The following is a 22,230-nucleotide window of genomic DNA, read 5'->3' as shown; positions in this document are numbered from 1 at the left end:
CATACTTTATATAATGATAGAATGGAACAGGGATCATTTCCTATTGAAAAAAATCAAGTTATTATGCGGTCATGGATTTTGCAATGATACCTGTGACCCAATTTGTGATAAATAGAAAGGGGCTGCAAAATGTACTATATACAAAGGTGTGTCGTGACAATGTGTGCGGCTAATAAATACATTTCATTCACATCCTGTGCATGACATGTTAAGTCACACATACAGTGCAAGAGCCTTTCTGAAAAAAATCAATAAACATTTGAAATAAGGTGGCCCAACCAACAATTGTTCAAATTACATGTACGGCCTTAGGCCTAACTATTTTGGCAGGGAAATATGTGAAATCTGCAATATTTAAAAATGTTGTTGTCTCCGAAGTTGTCCAAAAATAAAAAATAAAAAAAAAGCCTGCTTCCTTGTTAATTATAATAACTCTCCACAAGGTAGGTGTCCATTAATTAACACATGCTAAAATAAACCTCACCTTCATAGTGTGGACTCCACATGATCACACCCCTGTGGCTCGTGGCCCTCTAAGCAAGGTATAAAAATGTATTCCAAAACACTTGTTCTGTATTTGTTGTCCTTAAAAAATTAATGCATTAGTTCTGCCAAATTTACAAAAGCAAAATAACTACATAAGTGTTAAAAAAAAAAATCCTGATGAAGAACATTTTCTATACACTAGCTCATCAAACCTTACAGATGTACACTGTGATAATTAAATGTTATACCGCAAGTATACTGAATATGTGGTCCCTTGATCTTTAATCAGGAAATTGCTTCCTGCGCTAAATTATTGGAACAGTGTGCATATATAGGTGTGATATGTAATATGTCTCCATCAAATGAACCCAAAGGTCACCAGTAGAGCATGCAGCTAAGTTCACCAGGCCAATAGAAGTCAATGGGTCAGCAGTGGAGGTGAGAGAGAAAGGTCCGATTCAGCACAATTCTTCTTGCGATACTACACGGAGGACAGAGAGAGCAGTGTCACAATTAAACTGGTACCTTATATGAAATAGTGAATGGAAAGAACTTCAATTCCTTTATTGGTGGAGAACCAAAATGTCACAGTATGTATTAATGTATAACCAATGTATCCTTTTAATCCGGTCGATAACTATAATTAGACATAATATTCTCGTATTCCCCGTTTTACTGAGCTGGAAAGTCTGTTATACGTACTTTTCCATTCGACGGACTCGAACAAGGCTGGTTAGATGCGAAATGGATATTTTCCCCAATAAGTTCAATAACGGATCAAGTCATATGCTGTTTTCAATCAGACATACGCAAAACAAGTACAATACCTCCAGGCCAAGCAGCTGGAGAGCTTATCCGGATATAAAGATTGCAAGATTGTCCAGAACCAGAGCATCATAGACAGACAGTGACACTTGTAAAAAAATGGGTATTTCCAAGGGAAATAAGATTTTGAGGTTACTACAGGACAATATATTACTTATTCTCTCTCTTCCATGAAGTAATGAAAACTGAAAATACCTTGAAGGGACCTATAGAAAGAAATGGTCTTTGATTTGTCATTGTTAAGTGTAACATCAAGTTAGTGATGGGAAACAGGGGAGAAAAAAAAAATCAATATCACAATAATAAGAGTACCTTTGTGAATATAAAGCATGACGTCTACTTACCAATGAAAATTTACTTGCAAGATACATGGCACAAATAAAGTAGCTCACTTTATCATTGGTGTACAGAGTGGTAAATTTTGCATGACTAACATGTTTGAAGAAGTTGAACAAAATAAATGTGATACAGCATCAGATACCTTACGTCCTAGATTTACAATTTCGAGGTTTGGGTAGTTTCTTTGAATTAAGAATAGAGTGTCACGAATGACCTTCTCTTCATCTATTACGACGTCAGGTGTATCTATGAAAGGCGAAGAGACATTTCCCTTCTTTCTCTCTCTACGATTCCTGAAATGTTTCATGCGCAGGAAACCTCAACTAACAGCCTCGTACCTTCCTGTCAGGAAATAAGGGATGGGTTTGGGGTGTGTAATTTCATTACGCAGCCGTAGTTGCATTTCCCATAAGTCTCGACTGTAAATTGGCCACAAAAGAGAGCTTTGCGTACTTATGTATGTTCGTTACATAGAAAAAAAGCCACTTTCAAAGCTAAGGGGAGCCAGTGCAGAAGGTAGAAAAATCTGCTCAGTTATCCAAATGAAGTCAGCCGTTCCTATCTAATATGAAGAATACACTCGTCCCTCACCTGTCACATGTGTTTTCACGAATGGAGAAAGTCCATGCGAGTATTTCTGTCAAATGTCACGGATAAGATATCATCCCATTACAAGACACAATACATTTTTGACATTTCACTTTTACTCCTTAACGTTGCTTTGTTTGAAATATGGGCAAATTCCTGCCTCACAGATAGAACACCTTGCACCCCTCTCCAAATCATCATATGGCATGTTGGCCAACAGTATTTGTCAATTATGTTTTTAAATTCGTTTTTGACATTTTTCTGGACACTCCAAAATGAATGAGAGGAAATAACTTGACAGCAGCGGGAAAGGTTTCGCTGTGTGCTTGGCCCTCATTCCGCTCATGTCGAACATCCAGAGAATGAGAGTCATTGTTCAGAATGGCAGTTCTTTCAGGCCTGACGCTGACATAAAGAGCAGCACCACTGAGCTTTTTCATTGTGTACATTCTGCTGCTGGGCAACTCTCCAAACTTTATTGTAAACATTGTGTATTGCCGTTTAGCCTCAGCATAATGGCATTGTGCAGTTGATGCATTCACCTTGACAATGATTTAAAGTCGACTTTGGTGAAGGCGCTTTGCTATTAACAAAATATTACAAAGTTATTACAACAGCCGCCGATATACGATTGCTGTTTTATTTTGTGTTCTCACCTTAGGCTTCTTTTAATGTTGCTAATTTTCATTCGTCACTGAACAACCTAGATTTGCGGCTGGACACAACAAACGCAAGAAATCGGCAGATACTCTCCTCCATACACCGGATTGACAGTCACACAAATTCACCTTATAATAAAGCCATCGTGAGAACATTAATAATGGGAATTCAAATACATTGTAAAATGACAAATATCAGTTCACACAATAATGGTCACATTACGAGAACTACCTAATAAGTTTTTATAGAGGCGTACATGGGCGTCATAAAAAACGATTTCAATGACTTTTACTGTGAATGACTGTTGGTTTTTCCTTTCCTGGTGAAATTGCAAATCTGGAGTCTGTTGATATTTCTATGAGGCAGCGTAGGAGGAAAACTATAGCTCCAGGTTAAATTTAGATTATTTCTAGACATTTCTGTTAACCTCACATGCACGTACAGTTTTTCACTTTTTCTCAGTGATATTAACAATTGCAGCCTCTCAAAACATGTAAACACTTGTAAGCTGCCCCGAAGGGCTGTTATGTGATAGCTTGTCGGTGTCATATTCTCAATTTTGGAACTCAGTTCAGGCATTTAAACAATAACCTACATGCTCTTGTTTCATTTTTGTCAGATCAAGATCGGAAAGGCTGAAATTCTGTTTCACATTGCGATGCAAATTATAGGGATAAAACCACTAAGGCATTCAAATGTGATCATTGCACACGTCACATCGGGTCCATCCGATTCCTGGAGAGGATGCAGATACACAGCGAGGACGGAAATGTATTTGATAACCACCAACTTTTCTATGAGGACTGAATTACTTTGAGGGGTCATTCAAACCGTTAGTGTCCTCGGACCCTTCAACCATAAGGAATAGCTCCAATGTTTCTTTTCCACATAACTATTGATTTTGTGTGTCTGTGCTGAATCGCACCATCTCTCGCTGACATATTAGAAATCAATGAATCTTCGGACAACTAGAAATATATCGCTTGGTCAGTTTTATGGGTGTTTCATAGGTGATATTTATCCAACAAAATGAGCAGAGATGCCTGTTACTGAAAGTTAGGTTTCAGGTAAACTGCATGGCAAATTCCTTTTGCTAACTAATAACTAATTATATGCAGATTGTAATTTGATTTTGCTTCGGTTATTCTGGGTAGCTCACTAATTTTAGTTGTTTGTTTGGTTTTCCTGTTTAGTTTGCTAAAAAAAAAAAAAAAAAAAAAAATCATTATCAGTTTCTATTGTGTCACTTCATTAAACCGCCACAGGAAAATGACAAATGTTTGACAGTTCCAGTCATTGTCTCAGTCTCACTGACTCATGGCTGTATGCATCCGCCCCAAATCCATATACCCTGTGTAGACTATTCAACCCAGTTTGGACCTTTGAATTTAAAAATACATACACATACAGGAGCCTAAACCCGGGTAAGAATGCGCGCAGCTCTCAAAAATGTTAAGAATATTGCTAAAATGAAAAAGAAATTTCCAGACCACTATAAAGAAAGAGAGTTAAAACAAATATGAACAGTATGCAATTTGCACGACTGAATCCCAGTTATATCCAATGAAAAACAGCTGAGTGAAACACATCAGTAGCAGAGTTCTCTACTTTGCCCTCAAAAGCGTTAAACTTTAGCCCCATACCCTTCATAATTAGCCCATGAATAGACCTTGTACTTCTCAAAAATACTCATCCTCTCTCCCTAATCTTCAAATAACAGGAAGCCTCTAAAGCCAGAGGCTCAACTTAAACAATACAGTATGCAGCCTTAACTCAACATCGTCTGCTCTAGTATCTCGAAGGCAGCTCTGCTGTACATATCCTGTTGTCTTACATTCCTGACAAATACAGCAACGACAGAGCAGTCTACGCCAGAGCAATATAGTCAATGCATTGTTGAAGAGGATACTTGAAACGACGAAAAAGAAAAGGCTCATATATTGATATTTTCCTTATAATTTTTCCTGTGTGGGATCTTTGTCAGTGGGGTTTCACACCATTCTTCTTAACCTCTCTTTAGGCTCCTGAAACCTGATCTTCGTGCCCCCCCCCTCCCACATTCCTTCCTATCTTCTCCTCCCCTGGCATGCCAGAGTTCTCAGCTTTGCCCTCTATCTGATCTCACATTTCTGCAGACCTACAACAGATTGTTTATTTTCCTAGACATTGAGGAAACATGGATGGGCCTTTCCGTGTTTCAAGATTTACTGCTGAGCTATACCCGGGCTCCAGCCTGAAGTGAATTTACAACAGGGCCTCCGACAACAGGAAGTGTCGGCTGCTTCAGTGACACATCACAAAAGACATGGTATTGTCTGGACAATACAACCTGAGATTGTTACAACTGCAGTTCCATGAACACAAATAATAAGCAAAAGTGTGGAAACTGAGGTCAAAGATCAGTCATTGGGGATCAATTATAGCAAAACCCAGAAACGACTATAACAGAGTTGTTTGCTGGGGTCAGCTGAGACACAGGGAATGGGAGACTCACATCTGAACACGAGCATTTTTCCACGCACAAATTGTTAACCGAAAAAGTGTTCCAGCTTTAGATGGCTTTCTGGAAGTAGTTGGTCACAGTGCAGGCGGAGCTGCTTCCCCATTAGGACACGTTCACTTTTTTTGGGCAATATACTGATGAGGGAGCTTTAGACCGTGACTATGTACAGAAAAAAAAAATTGAACAGAGGCATACAGTAGAACGATGCAAACTAGTACCAAAGCGTAGCAATCAAGTGTCCATACATAAAATCCTTCATTTTTAGCCGGAATGATCTATATATAAAGCTCGAGTTCAATAGAACTTCCTGTTAAAACAGCCTACTGCTCTATCCTTGATGAATAACTTGGAGGTTTTCTTTGAATTGAGGTTGTTTACAGTGATCTTGGACTGTGAGTGACTCTCAAAGTGAGAAAAGGTCAGGAGGTTTCACAGAGCTTTCGAGATAGTAGCAGAGCAAGATCATATACAAACCAACTACAACCGGAAGAATGATTGGTTATTTAAATCTAGTAACAAGTTCTTCTGAACGAGATTTGATGGTGATAAGGTGGAAAACAGAGTTGAACATTCAAATGAAACATTTAAGCGTCAAACTGCTACATTATCTAGTTCAAATAAGAATGTGAAGGGGCTACATATACCAACATGAAATTTATGGAAACTGCAATATCCTAACACATCATTGAACTGAATTGTGCAAATAGTCAATCTAACAGGCTCTAATGCACTGCAAGTGCTGGTTTGGCCTCTTGGTCTTGAGTTTGACGTCTGTCTATTACCCGTCCGAGTCCATAATGCAGGCGGGTAAATATCATCCATAAGAGTTTGACAAAAATAAAGCATTTTTACTCATTGGACATGTTGAAAAAAGTTGTAGCTATAGCCAAATAGCTAGCTATGTCCTTTCAAATTTGGAATCATTCACCCCAAAGATTTGTTGATAAAGCTTATCGCTGCAAGCTTATTAGCGAGTCCAATTAGCTTTACCTAGAAAACAGAAACATTGCTTATGTTGGTCTTTCTCTGTTAATAAAGATCATCTTCTGTGGATTATTGTAGATTTGATACAGATTCCAATTTACATTTTTGCACTTAAGTTTCAATAGATTAAGTCTATCTTTCAGGTTTGGTTCTTTTAAACCTTTGCTGACTAAGAATGTAATTTGCGTTGTATCTGTAAGCGTTGTTAAAATATATATATACATACATTTACCCTGAGTGCATCAGTTTTATTCAAAACTGTCAAAATGAATACAGTTGATGAAAATGGTCAGTCTCTCCACCTTCCTGCCAAGGCAGCTGTGTGTGAGACTTAAGCAATTAAATAGATATAATACACAATCACAATAAAATTGAGTGGATTCTGGAAATGTCTTTCCCATCGGCATTAAATCATGTCTGAAAATAGCAATTAATTATCAATGATAAAAAGGAAATACAATCACCTTGCTGTGTGCTCCTTATTGCTCAATAACAACACTGTGAAATAAGGCAATAAGAAGATATTTGATCCCTGAAAGTTACTCAGCTGCCATCTGCTGGTTGTCCTTGTTATGCAACTATTACTTTGCCCTCAGAGGACTCCAAAACACATTGGAGACAAAACCCAAGTTGTGTGTAACATTATATGTTTAGTTAAGGTGTAAATGCAAGCATGTAACTCATATGTGTGACAACAACATTGGAATTTTTTTTCACTGGACTGACTTAATTTGAATGTGTCATTATCTGAAATTCCTTTAAGAATTCCAGAGGATTTGAATATGTCACACAATTTGGAGTTTTCATGTGCTCGGTGGGGCTCGTAGGCCTGCCTCTTAAAATCTGACTTTAAACGTGCACATAAAATATAAACTTTCACGAGCGACAGTGTTGACAGTCTTCTTGTGCGGAAACTTCACAAAAGTCATTCTTGCACAGTGAAATCCGAAACTTTCATCTGTAGGAATGGGAAGAGACGTGTTTTAAGTGTAAGGGGAGTTTTACATTAATTAGGTCATTATGCCATTGAACAATTCCCTTGTTTTTTTTTGTTTGTTTGTTTTTGTTTTGTTTCTCTTTAAATTGAGGAGGGCCTCGATTGCATAACCCTGTGCTTTTTTGACCTCTTTGAATATCTACAATTTCATCAACTGGATGTTTGTGCAGTTAAATGTGAGTGTTGTCTGGAAACATCTACCTTTTTGATCCACATCTCATTTCTTTTCGTTTGTTTTTATCAATAACGACGACTTATGTGATGCTCTTTAGTTCATGTGCATTGTTTTAAGGTGACGCACAGACAAACTTACCTCCCAGGTTGCTACCTGCAGTACGCCGGTCTGAATCCCTCAACTGCAAGAGAGGAGAGAGTTAAAAGATGCACGTAGGATAGAAAAAAAGCAAGAGAAAAGCTGAAAAATGTAGCAGACCAGAGAGGAGCTTTCTGCTGGGGGCTGTTTGGCAGCGCAGACGCGGGGGCTGGAAGAACCCTCAACCGGCCTGCGCTGCAATGAGCTGCGCGCTGATTGGCTGCCGCGGAGTCAAAGCGGAAGTCTCTGAAGCGGGGGGATTCCCCGAGGGAAGTTCCCAACTCCACTAACTAGGCTATGTAAAACACTCTTAGCCCGGCTCGACGGTCGCGTTTCGTGACTTTTTTCGTGTGAACAACGACCGAACCAAAGTGGGGCGGCTTCGGCACGACGTGTCGGACTTTTACATGAAGGTAAGCGGATACCGACCGGCCGCGGAGGAGTACACGGGCCACGGGGAGTTGTCGTGAAGTCGTGTTGCCACCGGTTGAATGGGCTATGGCTAATCGAGCTATAGAATACGGAACTGTGTTTAGTCGCTTTTAACGACTCTCCAAATGCCAGCAAAATCCACCCCACGAAAGTTATTCATCATTACTTATTATTAATTATTCATTTCGTTATTTTTTAAAGGCCCCTTTCATAACAAAGAACCGACGCACCATGTTGTCTCCTTGAAAAATTCAATTGAAATATTCGATCAGCCCAATTTTTTTTGTCCACATCATCTCAGAGCTCCTATATAAAATAACGAGCTTTAAAGAAAAATAAAGGTAATAAATAGTAATAAAGTGTTGCTTCAAGCTGGCAGAGACTTTAAAAGCACATTTACAGTGTCTACTCTATTTACAAAAAACAAACCAACAACAACGGGGCATTTTCCATTTTTCATGCCTCCCAGGCCAATGTTAAACATCTGATCACTAAAATCACAATTACAATGTTTCACTGAAATTTTATAGAAGTGCCAAATGGCAAAAGTCAAAATTTAAATAGGCTATCAAGCCACCAGATTAAAGTGCTGGGCCGTCTTATAGACCACATGCGATTTACCCTCATATACAAATTAAGGAAAAGTAAAAACACAACATTTATATTCATTGAAATGGAATGCCACCAGGAACAACAAAAAGTAAATTGTTGACCTAAACCCGCATCAAGGGCCGATGAGAAGAAGTGATGAAAAAAGGTAGAAGCATATCTTTAGAGCATTACTGCCACTGCAAAATTAATTTGCAAAAACCTGGCAGCGATACACCATTTTTCAGTCTTATTTTAAAGCAAATTGGATGTGCAGAAAATGCTTGTCAAGAATATATTTTTAAATTCATGACTTAAACATTAGTATGTTCCTTGTCCCTGTGTGTCTTCTCACGCAGAGCTCATGTCAGCTCGGTCCGTGATGAACGTGGAGCACACGGAATGGAAAGGAACATTGGAGATCAGCTCAACAAAGCTTTTGAAGCTTATCGCCAGGTCTCCATTGAAAAGGACAATGCTAAAAAGGAGCTGCAGAAAATGGTAAGAGAGCTGCGTCTTTATAGCCGCATATTACAGAAACATGAGAAATGAGCATATTGTGTTATTTCAGTACCTTTTCTCGAATGTATTGGTAGGAAGTCTGTTTACCCTATTTTAATGACCGTCAAATGGCAACAAATCTGTTTTAAAACCAATAATTTAATGTTTGTGTGAAAATCTGACACACACAGATGTACAAAAACACTGAGCAGATTGCATATATCCTAACGAAACAAATAACAGAAACCTCATTTTGCAGACTGAACATTATGAGCGACACACTCAAAAACTTCAAAAGCAGATAGAGGATCAGCAGCAGTTGATTTCAGTACTTGAAGCCCAGTTGTTAGCAACAAGGAAACCTGCAGGTTAGTGAAATGTGCACATGTGAACTCTAAAAGATGTACAATATATTGTATATGGTGAAGTTTTGTCTTAAATTAGGTACTACCCCAAAACTTTCTCATCTTTCACTGTCATGTACATATTGTTAATTTGAACTCTTTTGGATTCCAAGGAGAGATGAAATGTGATCCTTGCAACCATCTCCTTGATGGGTCTGGTGCTTATAGGAAAAAACAATACCCGGTATGTTGACTGCTCTCTATGTCTACATTAGCTAGAGATAGCAATGTGATGGCCTTAGACCTATTAATTCATCACTCTCACAGTTTAAATAATGCATGTTCATACTTGGAGCTTCCTCTCTCACTCACACACATACACACGCACTCACAAACACGTGTGCAAAAAGACAAACACTCAGTAGCATTTCTGCAAGAACTAGCCAATGTGGTGTTAGCAGGGGTGTAGACTTAAGATATGTCAAAGGTGAAAAAGCTCAGCAGTTGTTATGAAGCTCAAGGCAGGGCCAGGTTGATCCATGTGATCCAACCAGAGAGTTTTCATCTGATTCTGAATTCAGTGTCATTCTTTAAAAGAGCCCCATCAAAATAGTGTTATGAGGATGATGATTATATTTCTCATTTAGTTTTGTTGAATAAAAAATGCTATTTGTTAAAACTATTAATGTGAGTGTAAATATGAGCACTGCAATGACAAACTGCAAATTTCCTTTTTTGTGTTCATCTCAAATTTCCCCAATGGGGATCAATTAAGTATTATCTTATGTATCTATATTGACAGGATAGGTTAATCCTTAATCAGTCCAGCAGAAAGGAAATGCAGTGTTGTCGCAGCATAGAGGACAATAATAGAAAGAATATCAATACAAATGAAACCCATTCATTACAAAGAAAACTGGGTAATCTGGATGCTGTATATATCTGGCTCATATCAGTTAGTTTGTGATGGCTCTTTTTAATTGACAAAAAGAAGTGAAAAAATATAAGACAAGACACGGTGTAAATGCAATTTATAACAATATTTTGCTACCACTGACATTCATGCTTTTCTTTATCAAGCTCACCCATTCCATCCTACACCCGCTGTCAGTGAACTACACATGTGTTCAACTCGTCATTTAAATCAACAGATTGTAAACACTTCTCAGAAAGCTACCAACGTATGTAATGTGATAAAAGTGAGAGGATAATCACTGCAGCACAAATAAGAGAAAAAAAGAGAGGTGGGGTTGTGCAGAGTGTGCCCATCAGCTTTCCTTGCCATTTACACATCTCACAGTGCATTTTAAATGCCTCTTTTTTTTCTACTGTTTTAATAGTTACACTGATCACTTGTTACAGCCAGTGGTTTCTAAATATGATGATCTGATTTAAGCAAGATGGATTAACACTGCTCAGCTCTTGTGTGCGTGAAATGTGTATGTGCATTGCAGCTAGTTCAGTGGAGCAAAAACAGGCTGACACGACTTCTGTTGGACCTTGTTTAGCATCTCTTAAAAGTTGCAAGAAGGGATTGTGTTTTGTTATCGTTTTATGTCGTGTATTCTATTTGCAAATGAAGAACGTGCGCTTTGCTCTGCTCTGTCAGTTGTATCAAGGCGCTCAGCAAAATTATGAGGGGAGGCCTGGAGTTGTATTGCTCCCTGCTGGACAAACTTTGCAAAAGCGACACAATTAACAGTTTAAACTATTACACTTTGATCCCTTCTACATTAATGGCATATAAAAAAACAGATAGTAATTTATCTATGACACACTAAATCAGACAATAATTTAAAAAAAACAAAACAAAACAGCAGCCTGATGATTTTTCAGTCAGGATCCAGTTATGAGAAAAAAGACATTTCTCATGCTCAAGCTAGCAGCATAAGCCTCAGTCTTTTCCAAGGATTTTGACACCTTTGTTTACACATTTCTAAGATGGGGGGATTTCGTGACAGTGGACAGATAATTTTCATTTGCGTTAATTTTCACTGATAATACGAACATCTCTGTATGTTTGCAGAAGTTTGACCTGATGAAATCTACATGTCCAGCCTTTTTTTTTGTTTTTGTGTCCTAGAAGGTGCATCCACTTTCACTGCACAAGGTGGTGCTAGAGCTTTACATAGCTGTATCCTCCAACACCTCAAGCCTCACTGTCATATCCTTGCAAACTGACATTTTCAATGCGCATGTCAAACTACAGATGCACTCACAGTATGGATTAGATTTATCTTTTCTCATTGCTATAAATGTGATGTGCTCTCTTTCAGGAGAATGTGGGCACTGTTGCCGTTGCTCCTATTATGCCTGTCAACATCAGCGTTGATTAGTATGTCTCTCTCCTTGCACAAATGCCTTTTTAAAATCATGCCCATTGCAGTTGACCTGTGCTTTCCCCCCGACACCTCAGACTTTATCTATCTTTTGTCAGCCAGGAAATGCTGGATGCATTTGAAGCAATTCAGGGAACATTCCGGCAGATCCGGTCTATAACTAGAAGACAAAAAGATCACCTGAAACGATTCCATGGAGGAAACGATTCATCAAATGGTAATATTAATAATTTTAAAATGTGCTACAACATAGCTCTACTTGTTTTTCAATTTTTGTGCATTGCATTTAATACCTTTACCATTTTCACTAAACTAATAATGTCTAATGCAAGGAGTTGGTCCAAGAGACCTGTTGTGAAATTACTACAATAGGCGGGATAATGTATTCCAAATCTCCCGTTACAAAAATGTTGTATGACATTAAATAATCATTCTGTATTGAATAATGTGACACATTGTTCTTTTATGTGTTACATTCAAACCATCAAGTTCGGATCAAATATATGGATATACATAAGACAATGGTTTTATGTGTTCAGCACTGAACGCATCACAAGCCAATTTTGTCAGAGAGAGAAAGTCTAACTCTTATAATAAAATGAGAATGAGGTCCTTTATAAGAGTTAAATACTGTTAGCCACTGCTCCTATTATTAGTATGTAAAATGAATGCAATCCTATTGGAGAAGTACTTCAGAAAAATACATATAGGTAACAACATCTAAAGATGTTGGGATCTTGTGTGAAAAAAGAATTGCCGATAAGTAATATTGTAATGAATAAAGTAAAATACATGGTGAGTTTAATTATCATAGAAAGTTTCTTTTCATTAATGTGTCACTTTATTAAGCTGTGCACCGAACACTCTATTTCCAATTATCTCATTTCGAATCACTTTATACACGTGGTAATATCTTTATTATTGTAGAAATACCCTTTTTGAATTGTTCAATAGAGGCAGCATAAAAGAATTTTTCTTGTGCGTCTCATTTGCCAGCATCAAATGTTCTTAAAACCTGCTCTGGAATGTATCAACGTGTTTACTGAGGTAGAAAAACTGTTTCTGCCATCTGACAGATCAGAGGTTCTCGATGCCGATCCAGTGCACAGACCGTACAGCAGAGGCAGAGACGCCCTTTCCCTCAGCGCTAAGGGCAGCAGTGGATATCCCACTCCCGCCTACGTCTCTGGCATCTCGTGGTGCCAGCCCCGAAGATAGGGACTTTGTAGACTCTCTCACCAAACTTAGTGTCAAATTCCCACCTTCTGCTGCCAGTGAATATGACTTCCTGAACAGCACCCCGGAGAGACACGCTGGGCTGACCATGCACATGGCCCAGCCTCTCGCCACTGTCCCCACTGCACTAACAGAGGTGAAGCCCTTGGAGCTGCCTGGTCCTTTTGTCTACAATACATTCCCCCCTCATTCAATATCGTCTTCGCTCTCCCAAGAGAGTGTACGGGGGCCCCAGCAGGTGAGAATCACAGGAAAAGGTCTGAGAAAAGTAGTAGCAAATTATCAGTTTCTGATTGGTCTTTGCTAATGGAGGAGTGAAAGCGTGTGAAGTCCAAAAAAATCCCCTTGGCTTATTTTGAAGCACATTACGGCGTAATGAGTGCTTATTCTTTAATTTTTTTTTTTTTTTTTTTTAACTTTAAGCATGGATGTTCTGGTTATATTTGGCATATTATTTGGTGGAAAGTGCTAGCCAGATGGAAGCACATCACGGTGTCAGAATTTGATGAAAAAGTATCAACGCTGGTGGGATTTAATGTGCTGGTTTATTTAAATGTCTGTAGAAATTGTAAAATGCTGACATGCTATAAAATTTTAAAGTTTGACCCCCCCCCCCCCCCCCCAACCAACGTGGACATTTCTTAATAAGCAGGACTGGTAACGGACACATTAATAAGAATAAAATAAAAAATAGTCATCACTGTGACTGTGTGTTCAAAATGTTAGGTCCATCACAAGTTCTCAGTATTCAAGACTAGACAATATAGGAATAATAATAACAATAACACGACATGCGGCAGCCTGTTTTTCACAGATTCTCGCCCTACACATTAATCATTTAAGATACACAACACAAATAAATAAATTGTTCTCCAAGCAAACAGAGGAAAATCCTCCATCATTAAAAAAAAAAAAAAAACCAGACACTACGGATCACACCTTTTGGTATCTGTGGTAACTTTCCTGTTTATTTTCTTTCATTTTTTTTCCTCGCTACTTTTTAGTTAGTATCTTTTTTAATTTTCGTCTGATTGCGTTTCTGATAGCTGCAGATTTCGCAGAATTTTTACTCATAGCCATTTCCAAGATTTTGAATACGTGAAACATGAATTCGTCGGTTAAAAGAATTCCCTCGGTTTGTCAAGATTTGTCAGAAATATAAATACAGATTATCAGATTATGTCTTTTTAAATTACACACGGACATTAAAATGATAATCGCAGTTTTGATGTTTAAAACCAATATCTCACAGAGACAATGTTGGCTACAGATATACTGCCCAGCCCTGCAACAGATACTCAGACCAACAAGAAAGTGGTTCGGCACGCTTCAACAGAGTGAGTGTAAAGGTTGTTTAGTGAATGATTAATACGTCTCTCTCTCTCTTTCTGGTTCCTTTCGCTCTGCAGCCTCTCTGGAGCCCGGAGCTACACGACGCAGCTAACACAGGGACAGAGCTGGCAACACATCAGAGCAGCAGTCCTGATAAATGTGCTTTCTGCCATGCTGTGGTTCCACACTACCAAATGAAAAGCCACCTCTACTCACATTTCTCTCCAACGAATGAAGCCGACAATTGACATCACAGGCAGAGACTGGAAGGCGAGGCCACAACTACTCCAAGAGTTACTGTATACGTGATCCAGTCCTGCCTGCCATGAAGTACATGCGCTGTACTGGATATTCAAAATGACACTTGAATCAATTTATTTAATACTGAAGAATTTAATGGTACAATTTCTTCACAATATTTTTCTAAAACCATGTTGAGATTTCACTCTTAAACTAAGTGACAGTGATGCATAAAAGGTATATATGGGCAAATAAAGCCAACATTTACTCCTACTTTTTTTATCTTTGAATCATTTTCAGCCTATTTATATATATAAAGCAAATAAGTATCTTTATTGAAGAGAACCACAATGAATTCATTTTTGTTGCCTGTTTTCAAAAATATTTTAAATATAACCTGCTTGAACAAATTGCTACCTTTTCAGCCACGGTCGTAATAAATTGAAAGCGGATAAAAATATCTTAGAAAAACAGGGCACTGCATTCACCCTCCGCTTTTTTAGCTCATTGTGTCCCTCCATATGTTGTGTCTTATAAATGCCAACAATATGGATCTAATCAGACAAGCATGCACTAATCATACAAGCATCATATTTACTAACACTATTTTTACATTAATTTTCCTCGCACTGTAGATGCCAGCACAATAATATAAAGCATCTGCATGTCCTTCTTGCAGCAGTTTAAAATATTTTCATTTTGGGAATCAGCTGAAAAGTTGCAGTGCCATATGTTCATCGAGCACCAAAATTGCTCTTAACAGAGACAAACACGAAGCACAGGGCGTGAAAACATTAGGCCCAATTAGGGCAATTACCTTACGATTCTACAATTCCTGGCTTATTTCTGCAATATAATTAGTTTTCTGCAGTTATTTATTTTAATATTTACTCCCTCATGAGCAAGTGGATTTACCTATGAGAATATCGACAACTTCACTATTCTTTGGAAGCAGAGCCATCATCTTCTGACTCGTGTATTTTTCACACCTTGGTGACACAATTGAACAGCAACTTCTAGCGTTCAGCCTGATGATGCTTGAGGAACTGGGGCGCCGTCTGGGTTGGAGCATTTTGTTATATAGATTAGACCTTTCAGATTAGATGAATTGGCATTAAGACTGCAAACAATCAACCTATTTTTTTTCTTACCTCTCTTCACAAGTGTTGAATATTATAAATCACTTGTTCTAATCAAATACTTTGTAGTAGACTGATTGATTTGTTATTTTAACCTAAACTGATATTTGGCTCTCAACCTTACGTTGTACTACAGAAATAGCTCAGAAGGGGGAGATATCAACTGTTCCCAACTAATGAGCAATTAAGGCACAATATATCTTTGTGACAGAAGCACATGATTATACAGTTGTTGCATTTACCGTGGCAAATATAACATCTCGGTCAAAGTCTCAGAGCAAAACAAAATACATGTTTATCTTCTGGCACCGACAAAAAAAGATAATTTTACAACTCACGGCACTGCGGACACCAAGGAATTATTCAGAGATGTCTGGCAAATGCATATCCCTCATGATCCTCTCTGGGTAATCTGTGAAGAGTTGAGCATTGTGCTGCCTACATGCTTTTCTCTCTGGGATCACGAACAGCTGCTTGCTCATAATTATTTTGTCATTTAATATGATTTGGAAGAGAAAACTTGTACTGACAGCTAATATTTCCGCGTGTTTTCTGCAGCTACTGAAGCTCAACACAATTCAGCAAAACAAATTTGAGAATAATTTAGAGTAGGTTCAAAACCGCCCCATCCCGTCCCCCCCTCCTTTTTGCAATTGGAACAATTGTGACCAAATGCGGCCGATTTGAAAGAGATTTGAGAAATAATATGATTGAGACGAGACAACAAAAAGGAGATGGATATAGATTGAGGCAGAGAAGTAGCAGGCTGATTACAAGGTGTCAAAATTGCCAGGAGCAAGAAGGTGAAAGCAATCAGGGGTGAGAAGAGTGCAGCATTCGTGAGGGGCAACTAATTATCCATCTCATTTGTGGAGGGAAGCATTTGAGGCTGCTCTTGCTCACTGACTGGTGACAGATTGGTGCGGAGGAGAAGGGGAGGTGTTAGAACAATGGAGCCCAGCTCACCATCATTACTACATGCTAATCAGCAGTGCTTCTGTACCGCCAGTCGGTGCTGCAGAGAGTTCGGGGAGACATGGAAGTCGCCGGCTTCAGGGGACCACAGTCGTTTCCAAGTAGAGAAGACAGGGAAGAAATGGACACGCGTTGTTGTCGCTGGCACGCTTCCATTGCCTGTTTCAGCTCACCGATTCCACTATAGAAAGACTATTAACTGAGGCATGTTATTCTGAGTTGATTGTGTTGGGGTGTTTGCTGGCAGTTGAATAATATCCTCATGTTTATGTCTTTAAAAGTTAGAATAGCAGCTTGCAAAATTGGTTTTGTGGCACAAAAAAAAAAAGCATAATTCCTAGTATATAAAAATGCATATTGCTCGGAATAGTAGATTATGCAATACAAAGTATGATACATGAACCCCTTCATGCATGACGGTCACTACAGTGGACAGCTATTAACATTTTTTTAACTCAGTATATCATGGGTCATGAATCAAAGGGTTAAGTTTCATAAATACATATGCTGTTGGAAATAAAGTGAAAAAGAAATATAATACTTCAAAAGCATAGCTTCAGATCAACACCAGGAAACAATTCAATCCATTATTAAGAACTGTAAAATTAAAAGATAAAATAAAACAGTAAACTATGAACCATTAACAACATGTCAGGTTGGAAATAACCTGTAGGTGTTGAGGGGCTATAAAGATGCAAATAGCATTCAGTAATGTCATTGATTTGTATAGAAAATTTTCTAGAGTGCGATTTAAATTTATCAGCTGATTTATTGTTTATGTCCAACGGTTTGACGAGTAAATGTCGGCCACATGTGGAGACTTGCCAGTGTATTGGCAAAAATACATTTCAGGATTTACATTCAGAAAATACGACGACGCATTCAAACCAAATCTTTCGCTCAGTTAAGGTTGGCCTGACGGTTGAGTTGTGCTCACCTAAATATGATTGAATATTACGACTAATATTCATCATTATTCATCGGCAGATTCTTGCTTGTTTCACTTCAGTACATTCAGACCGAAATTAAAACAGCGATTTTTTTACCTGCTCAAATTCATCTCATTCGCCTGTTACAGTGATGAACAATTTTTCATTTTAGGCATATTCAAAAAAAGATCCTGGAGTTGATATAAACCTTTAGAAGTCCGTAATGAAACAAGAAAAAAAACAATATAATTTTGCAAATAATTACCTTAGTTTATCTGGTGAAATAATGAACGTATTAACGGTTGTAATTTAGTGGAAGCAGTGATTGGGACACTCAATAACTTCTCAGGATGCCTGCAAATATCATTGTCTGCTCATAGTTAATTAGCTGTCTCTTTATCATCATTAACGCTGGTTGTTGTATCGTAACCGTCTGAAGAATTACCTTATTCATACGTGAAAGGTTTTCGTCAGAACGTGCCATTGTCAAAATGGTATAACACAAGTGAGGGGGAAAAAAAAAAGGGATCTAATGGAAACAAACAGAGCGATAGCAAGTGGATGAAGGTCACCTGGCTGGAATGGCCTCTTCACATCAATGTCATTTAGATAATTAACAACTTAGGAGAGAAGCATATTCAACTGTCTGTGCACTGGTCACTGTTGGCAGGAGAGACTGCCAACTCTCATGGCGATGTGAGCTGAGAGTATCACCTCACAGTTGTCTTGCCATGCGTTGGGCTCCTAATGCTCTCTGCGCATAAGTGGCGGAGCTGCCTTCGTGTTTCGATTAAATGTGTTGAAGCCACTGATGCCTGTCTAAAGTCTCAGAACAGCCCCGCTCTTTTGCATTTGTCTCGATGTAGGTCTGAGAGTCTGGATTTCTGGAGCGGGGATTTGGCAGCCCCAGCAAGTTATGACAGAGGCAGCGGTGCGATCGCACCCAGAACCCCAAAGGAGGCTCACATTTCAGGCAGGTGAGAGGGCCTGTTCAATATACAGAATGCAGAAGCAATGATCACCGGCGCTTTGACGACACCGCCGTTCGAAAAAATCACATCGCTCAGCAAAACCGGAAAAACCCATTTTATATCTGAACTTGGGGCGGGCGGGAGGCATTTAGTTTAACTTTTTCGGGACTCTCGGCCGCTTGAAATAAATGCGAGAGTGAACACCTGACTTTCAATAAGTTAGTGTTAAATTGGTTTAGGTTGTTTATCTTTTTTTTTTTTTTTTTTGTACAGTCGGGGGGCTATGATGGAACACGGGGCTGCTGCAGAATGATAACTTGTAATTCAAGGGTTAAGGCGGCATGAAAGAATCCATTCTCGGTTTAATGACCTAGCCTCGCTGGGCGAGGACGACAGGGAACAGGCTCTTGACTTGTACTAAATTTGCCAATTAACACCTCCAATAACAGGCTGCCTCTGAACATCAGCGACGAAGAGAAAGGAGGAACAATCCACATGCAATTTGTTTTTCAGCCTCTGATCCCGCAATGATAACGCCTGAGGTTTATCCGTCTCCGAATATCATTTAGCCATATAGAACGACTCGGTATCGCGTTTCATATTGATGATTTCATCGTTTTGGAATGGCGATAGCCGTCGGCGATGAAACCGTGACGTCGGAAATATTTCAATTTCACATACGGCTTGAATTCTTCTGTTCTTTGGCATTCTATTTTTTTCGCACGCGCCCATATGGCCGAGGCAGCCTCCGTCAGACACAGGATTGGTCTCTATGATACACCGAGTTTGATCAGCGTAGTCCCCTCCTATTGTTCTATGTGAAAATACAAAGCAGCAAAAAGCGGCGCAGCCCTCCTCTACTGACAGATAGCTCTGAGATGATCTGTCCTTTCAAATTAGGTCTCCGTTCCAATCACCTCTCTGGTTTCACACATGCTTATCAGACTCCCAAACAACACCTAGCACAGGTGTGAATATCAAAGTCCCCAGTGAAACTTACCCTGAGTACTCTTGTGGTCTCGTTGGAGTCCCCTTATGTGATGCGGAGGCTTTGCACTGGGGCTGGGAAGCTTCTGGCTAACAGCACCTGCAAAAACACCTTTGGCAAAGTGTAGGATGGACATCCTTTTACTAAATTAACTTAATGACTTTAAAAAAAAAAAAAAAAAAAAAACACCTCCGAGATGTAATTGAAAAAAAGGCGACTGAGTGTAAGAAATCTGTTTTTTGCCCGGTAAAATCACACCATAACACAATAATTTCACAATTCATTAGCAGCTACTTTGACAATATACAATAATTGATAGCAGCTCTTACCAAAAGGGAAGTGTGGTGAACCATCTAATTACAATAATAAAGTGTAGTGGGTCGGTACACAGAAGGTAGCGCTCGAGGTACGAGCTCTTTTCAGTTCAGACGACAAAGGCCTCGTCCTAACAGTCTGTCAACACAACAGATACAAACACTGCCAAAATGTTAGTCATATCCGTGTTTATGAGGCTGAGGAGACTCACGATGTACCTCTAGAGGGGGTTTTCATGTTGTCGTTCTCTCCTTCTCAGCCTGAGCACCTTGGTGTCACGTGGAGAAGAATACAAACCCCGTTAGACATTCTGCATACATTCGATTGTGTTATGCGGTATTGAGAAACCATCTGGCTTGATTAGAGCACCACTCATCCTGGCAGGCCAGTCTCCTGACTGACACCTCATAGAAATAGTGGGAGGACAGCTTCATTTTCTGTCTTCGCTCAGATGAGACGACACAGCTTCGAGGCTCAAATGCGAATTTTGGAGGCTTCTGTGAGATCCTGAAGTCTTTGTCACAGATTTGAACAGATCCGGCATATCTGGGTTGTTGTTTATTAGTCTTAGACAGTGAGATATATCACGTTTTGTGTTCTCTTTGTGGAAGCTGTGAAAATGGCACACCATATGTAATACACTTGCTTGCTAATGGTCTTGCCAATTCCCCCAAGATCAGTAATTCCTGTGCCAATGTTCACACTCTCTCTTTGTCCTCGCGATTTGATTGAGCTTGTTGGATCGGGCAGGTTTCTTTTGAGGCTTTGTCTGTTTTTTTTAAGTCGCTTCTTCTAGCGTGGCTGAAATCGCCATAATCAGAAACGGCGAAAGTGTCCGATGTCAACGGGAGCAAAGGCGTTAGAAGAATTAAAAAGAGGAATAAATTCGACGTGCCAAACGGACGACAAAAACAGCACATTTCTGTTTTTTTCTCCTCTCCTGCACAAAACAAATTGGCCGCATATTTTGTTCACACCTTGTGTAACTTGGGGATAGGGAGCGCAATTCTCCCTCGCCTCCCTTTGACAACAACCTGCAAAGTGCTCCCCGTGCCCTAATCTGCAAGGTAGGGACCTGCTGCTGCTGCCGCTGCTGCACATACATGTTGTTTTCCTCTTCCTTAGCCGCTTGTCCCCGCGGTTTTTTCCATTTACACACCCACAAGCATCACACCAGGTAAATGAGAATATGTGAGTACCATTAACCCCCCCAACCCCCCCCCCCACCTCCCAAACTAAAAATACACAAGCATCCAATAGAAAGCATTTAAGGCATACGGAGGGTGTTCGATTTGGAAACGGCAATGAAATTGTGGTTTCAGCATCAACAGATGGCCAGTAGATTGGTTTAAATGAGTAACACCACTGCCGGCTTTAGAGTTGGCTCACGGAGTAGAGTAGTATACTACTGTCTTATCATATCTCAGTGTGTGAATGATGATGTCACCGTGAGAGATGCGACTCAAGTGGGATCAGATCTACCCGGTGATGCCTGCAGAGACCAGCTCTGGGAGATCCCTGTCTGGCTGCATTATTCAACAATACTCCTTACCTCTCCTAAGCAAAAGGGACTGTTGAATATTTGAAAGATATATTTTTATTTTTTATTTACGGGTATATATGAAGAGGGAAAGAGAGCGGGGGAAAAAAAAAAAAAAAAAAAAAGAGATTGCGCCAGTCGGTGCATCCTGGATGGTCACCAAGGCAACTTGCCGAGTTTTTCTTACTGATCCACAGGACTTCTTGGCTGTCTCACTGGGGGACGTTTTGGAAAAGCAGGCATTTTCGAGCGCCTTTTCACTGCAACGACGAATTGATGGATCATTGATCATTTTTATTCTGATAATAATGACCAGTATTTACATTTTTTTTTTAACAGACGTATGGATACGCCGTGTAGTGTGCATTTTAATGCATTTGCCTAAAGAAACTTCATTCTCTTGATAATAATGATAATAATGACAAGTATTTACATTTTTTTTTTTTTTTTTACAGACGTGTGGATACGCCGTGTAGTGAGCATTTTAATGCATTTGCCTAAAAAAACTTCATTCTCTGGAGCCCGAAAACATCGAGTTTGTTTAAGAAAGTCAAGCATTCTGCGACACCCGCGTTGACAGTAACCGCACATGTCGATGCTTGGTTTGCAAAATAGAAAAGAAAATCCTGTCATTGATTACATACCAGGCGTCGAGGCAGACGGCGA

General features: G+C 39.3%; 1 protein-coding gene across 1 annotated transcript; it reads left to right on the top strand.

Annotated features, from left to right (window-relative positions):
- The first annotated feature begins 7,956 nt into the window (after positions 1 to 7,956).
- Positions 7,957 to 15,001, top strand: tank (TRAF family member-associated NFKB activator). The gene is made up of 8 exons (XM_086144671.1): positions 7,957 to 8,108; positions 9,075 to 9,216; positions 9,476 to 9,584; positions 9,734 to 9,804; positions 11,837 to 11,895; positions 11,998 to 12,116; positions 12,976 to 13,373; positions 14,545 to 15,001. Exons 2-8 carry the CDS (start codon positions 9,118 to 9,120, stop codon positions 14,713 to 14,715), a joined length of 1,026 nt encoding a protein of 341 aa, XP_086000797.1. The 5' UTR covers positions 7,957 to 8,108; positions 9,075 to 9,117; the 3' UTR covers positions 14,716 to 15,001.
- Positions 15,002 to 22,230: the final 7,229 nt, after the last annotated feature.

This window comes from Fistularia commersonii, chromosome 4, assembly GCF_037954325.1.
Source record: "Fistularia commersonii isolate RoL2024-O1a breed Wild chromosome 4, RoL_Fcom_v1.0, whole genome shotgun sequence".
NCBI classification, from domain to species: domain Eukaryota; kingdom Metazoa; phylum Chordata; class Actinopteri; order Syngnathiformes; family Fistulariidae; genus Fistularia; species Fistularia commersonii.
Note: the sequence above shows the minus strand (reverse complement) of the source record. Positions and strands in the feature narration are given on the sequence as shown.

Excerpts from the sequence above, each read along its gene's own strand:
- tank (XM_086144671.1), top strand. The coding sequence starts at position 9,118 with ATGGAAAGGAACATTGGAGATCAGCTCAACAAAGCTTTTGAAGCTTAT. Across the intron at positions 9,217-9,475 it reads AAAAGGAGCTGCAGAAAATG|ACTGAACATTATGAGCGACA; the intron begins GTAAGAGAGCTG and ends CTCATTTTGCAG. Across the intron at positions 9,585-9,733 it reads AGCAACAAGGAAACCTGCAG|GAGAGATGAAATGTGATCCT; the intron begins GTTAGTGAAATG and ends TTGGATTCCAAG.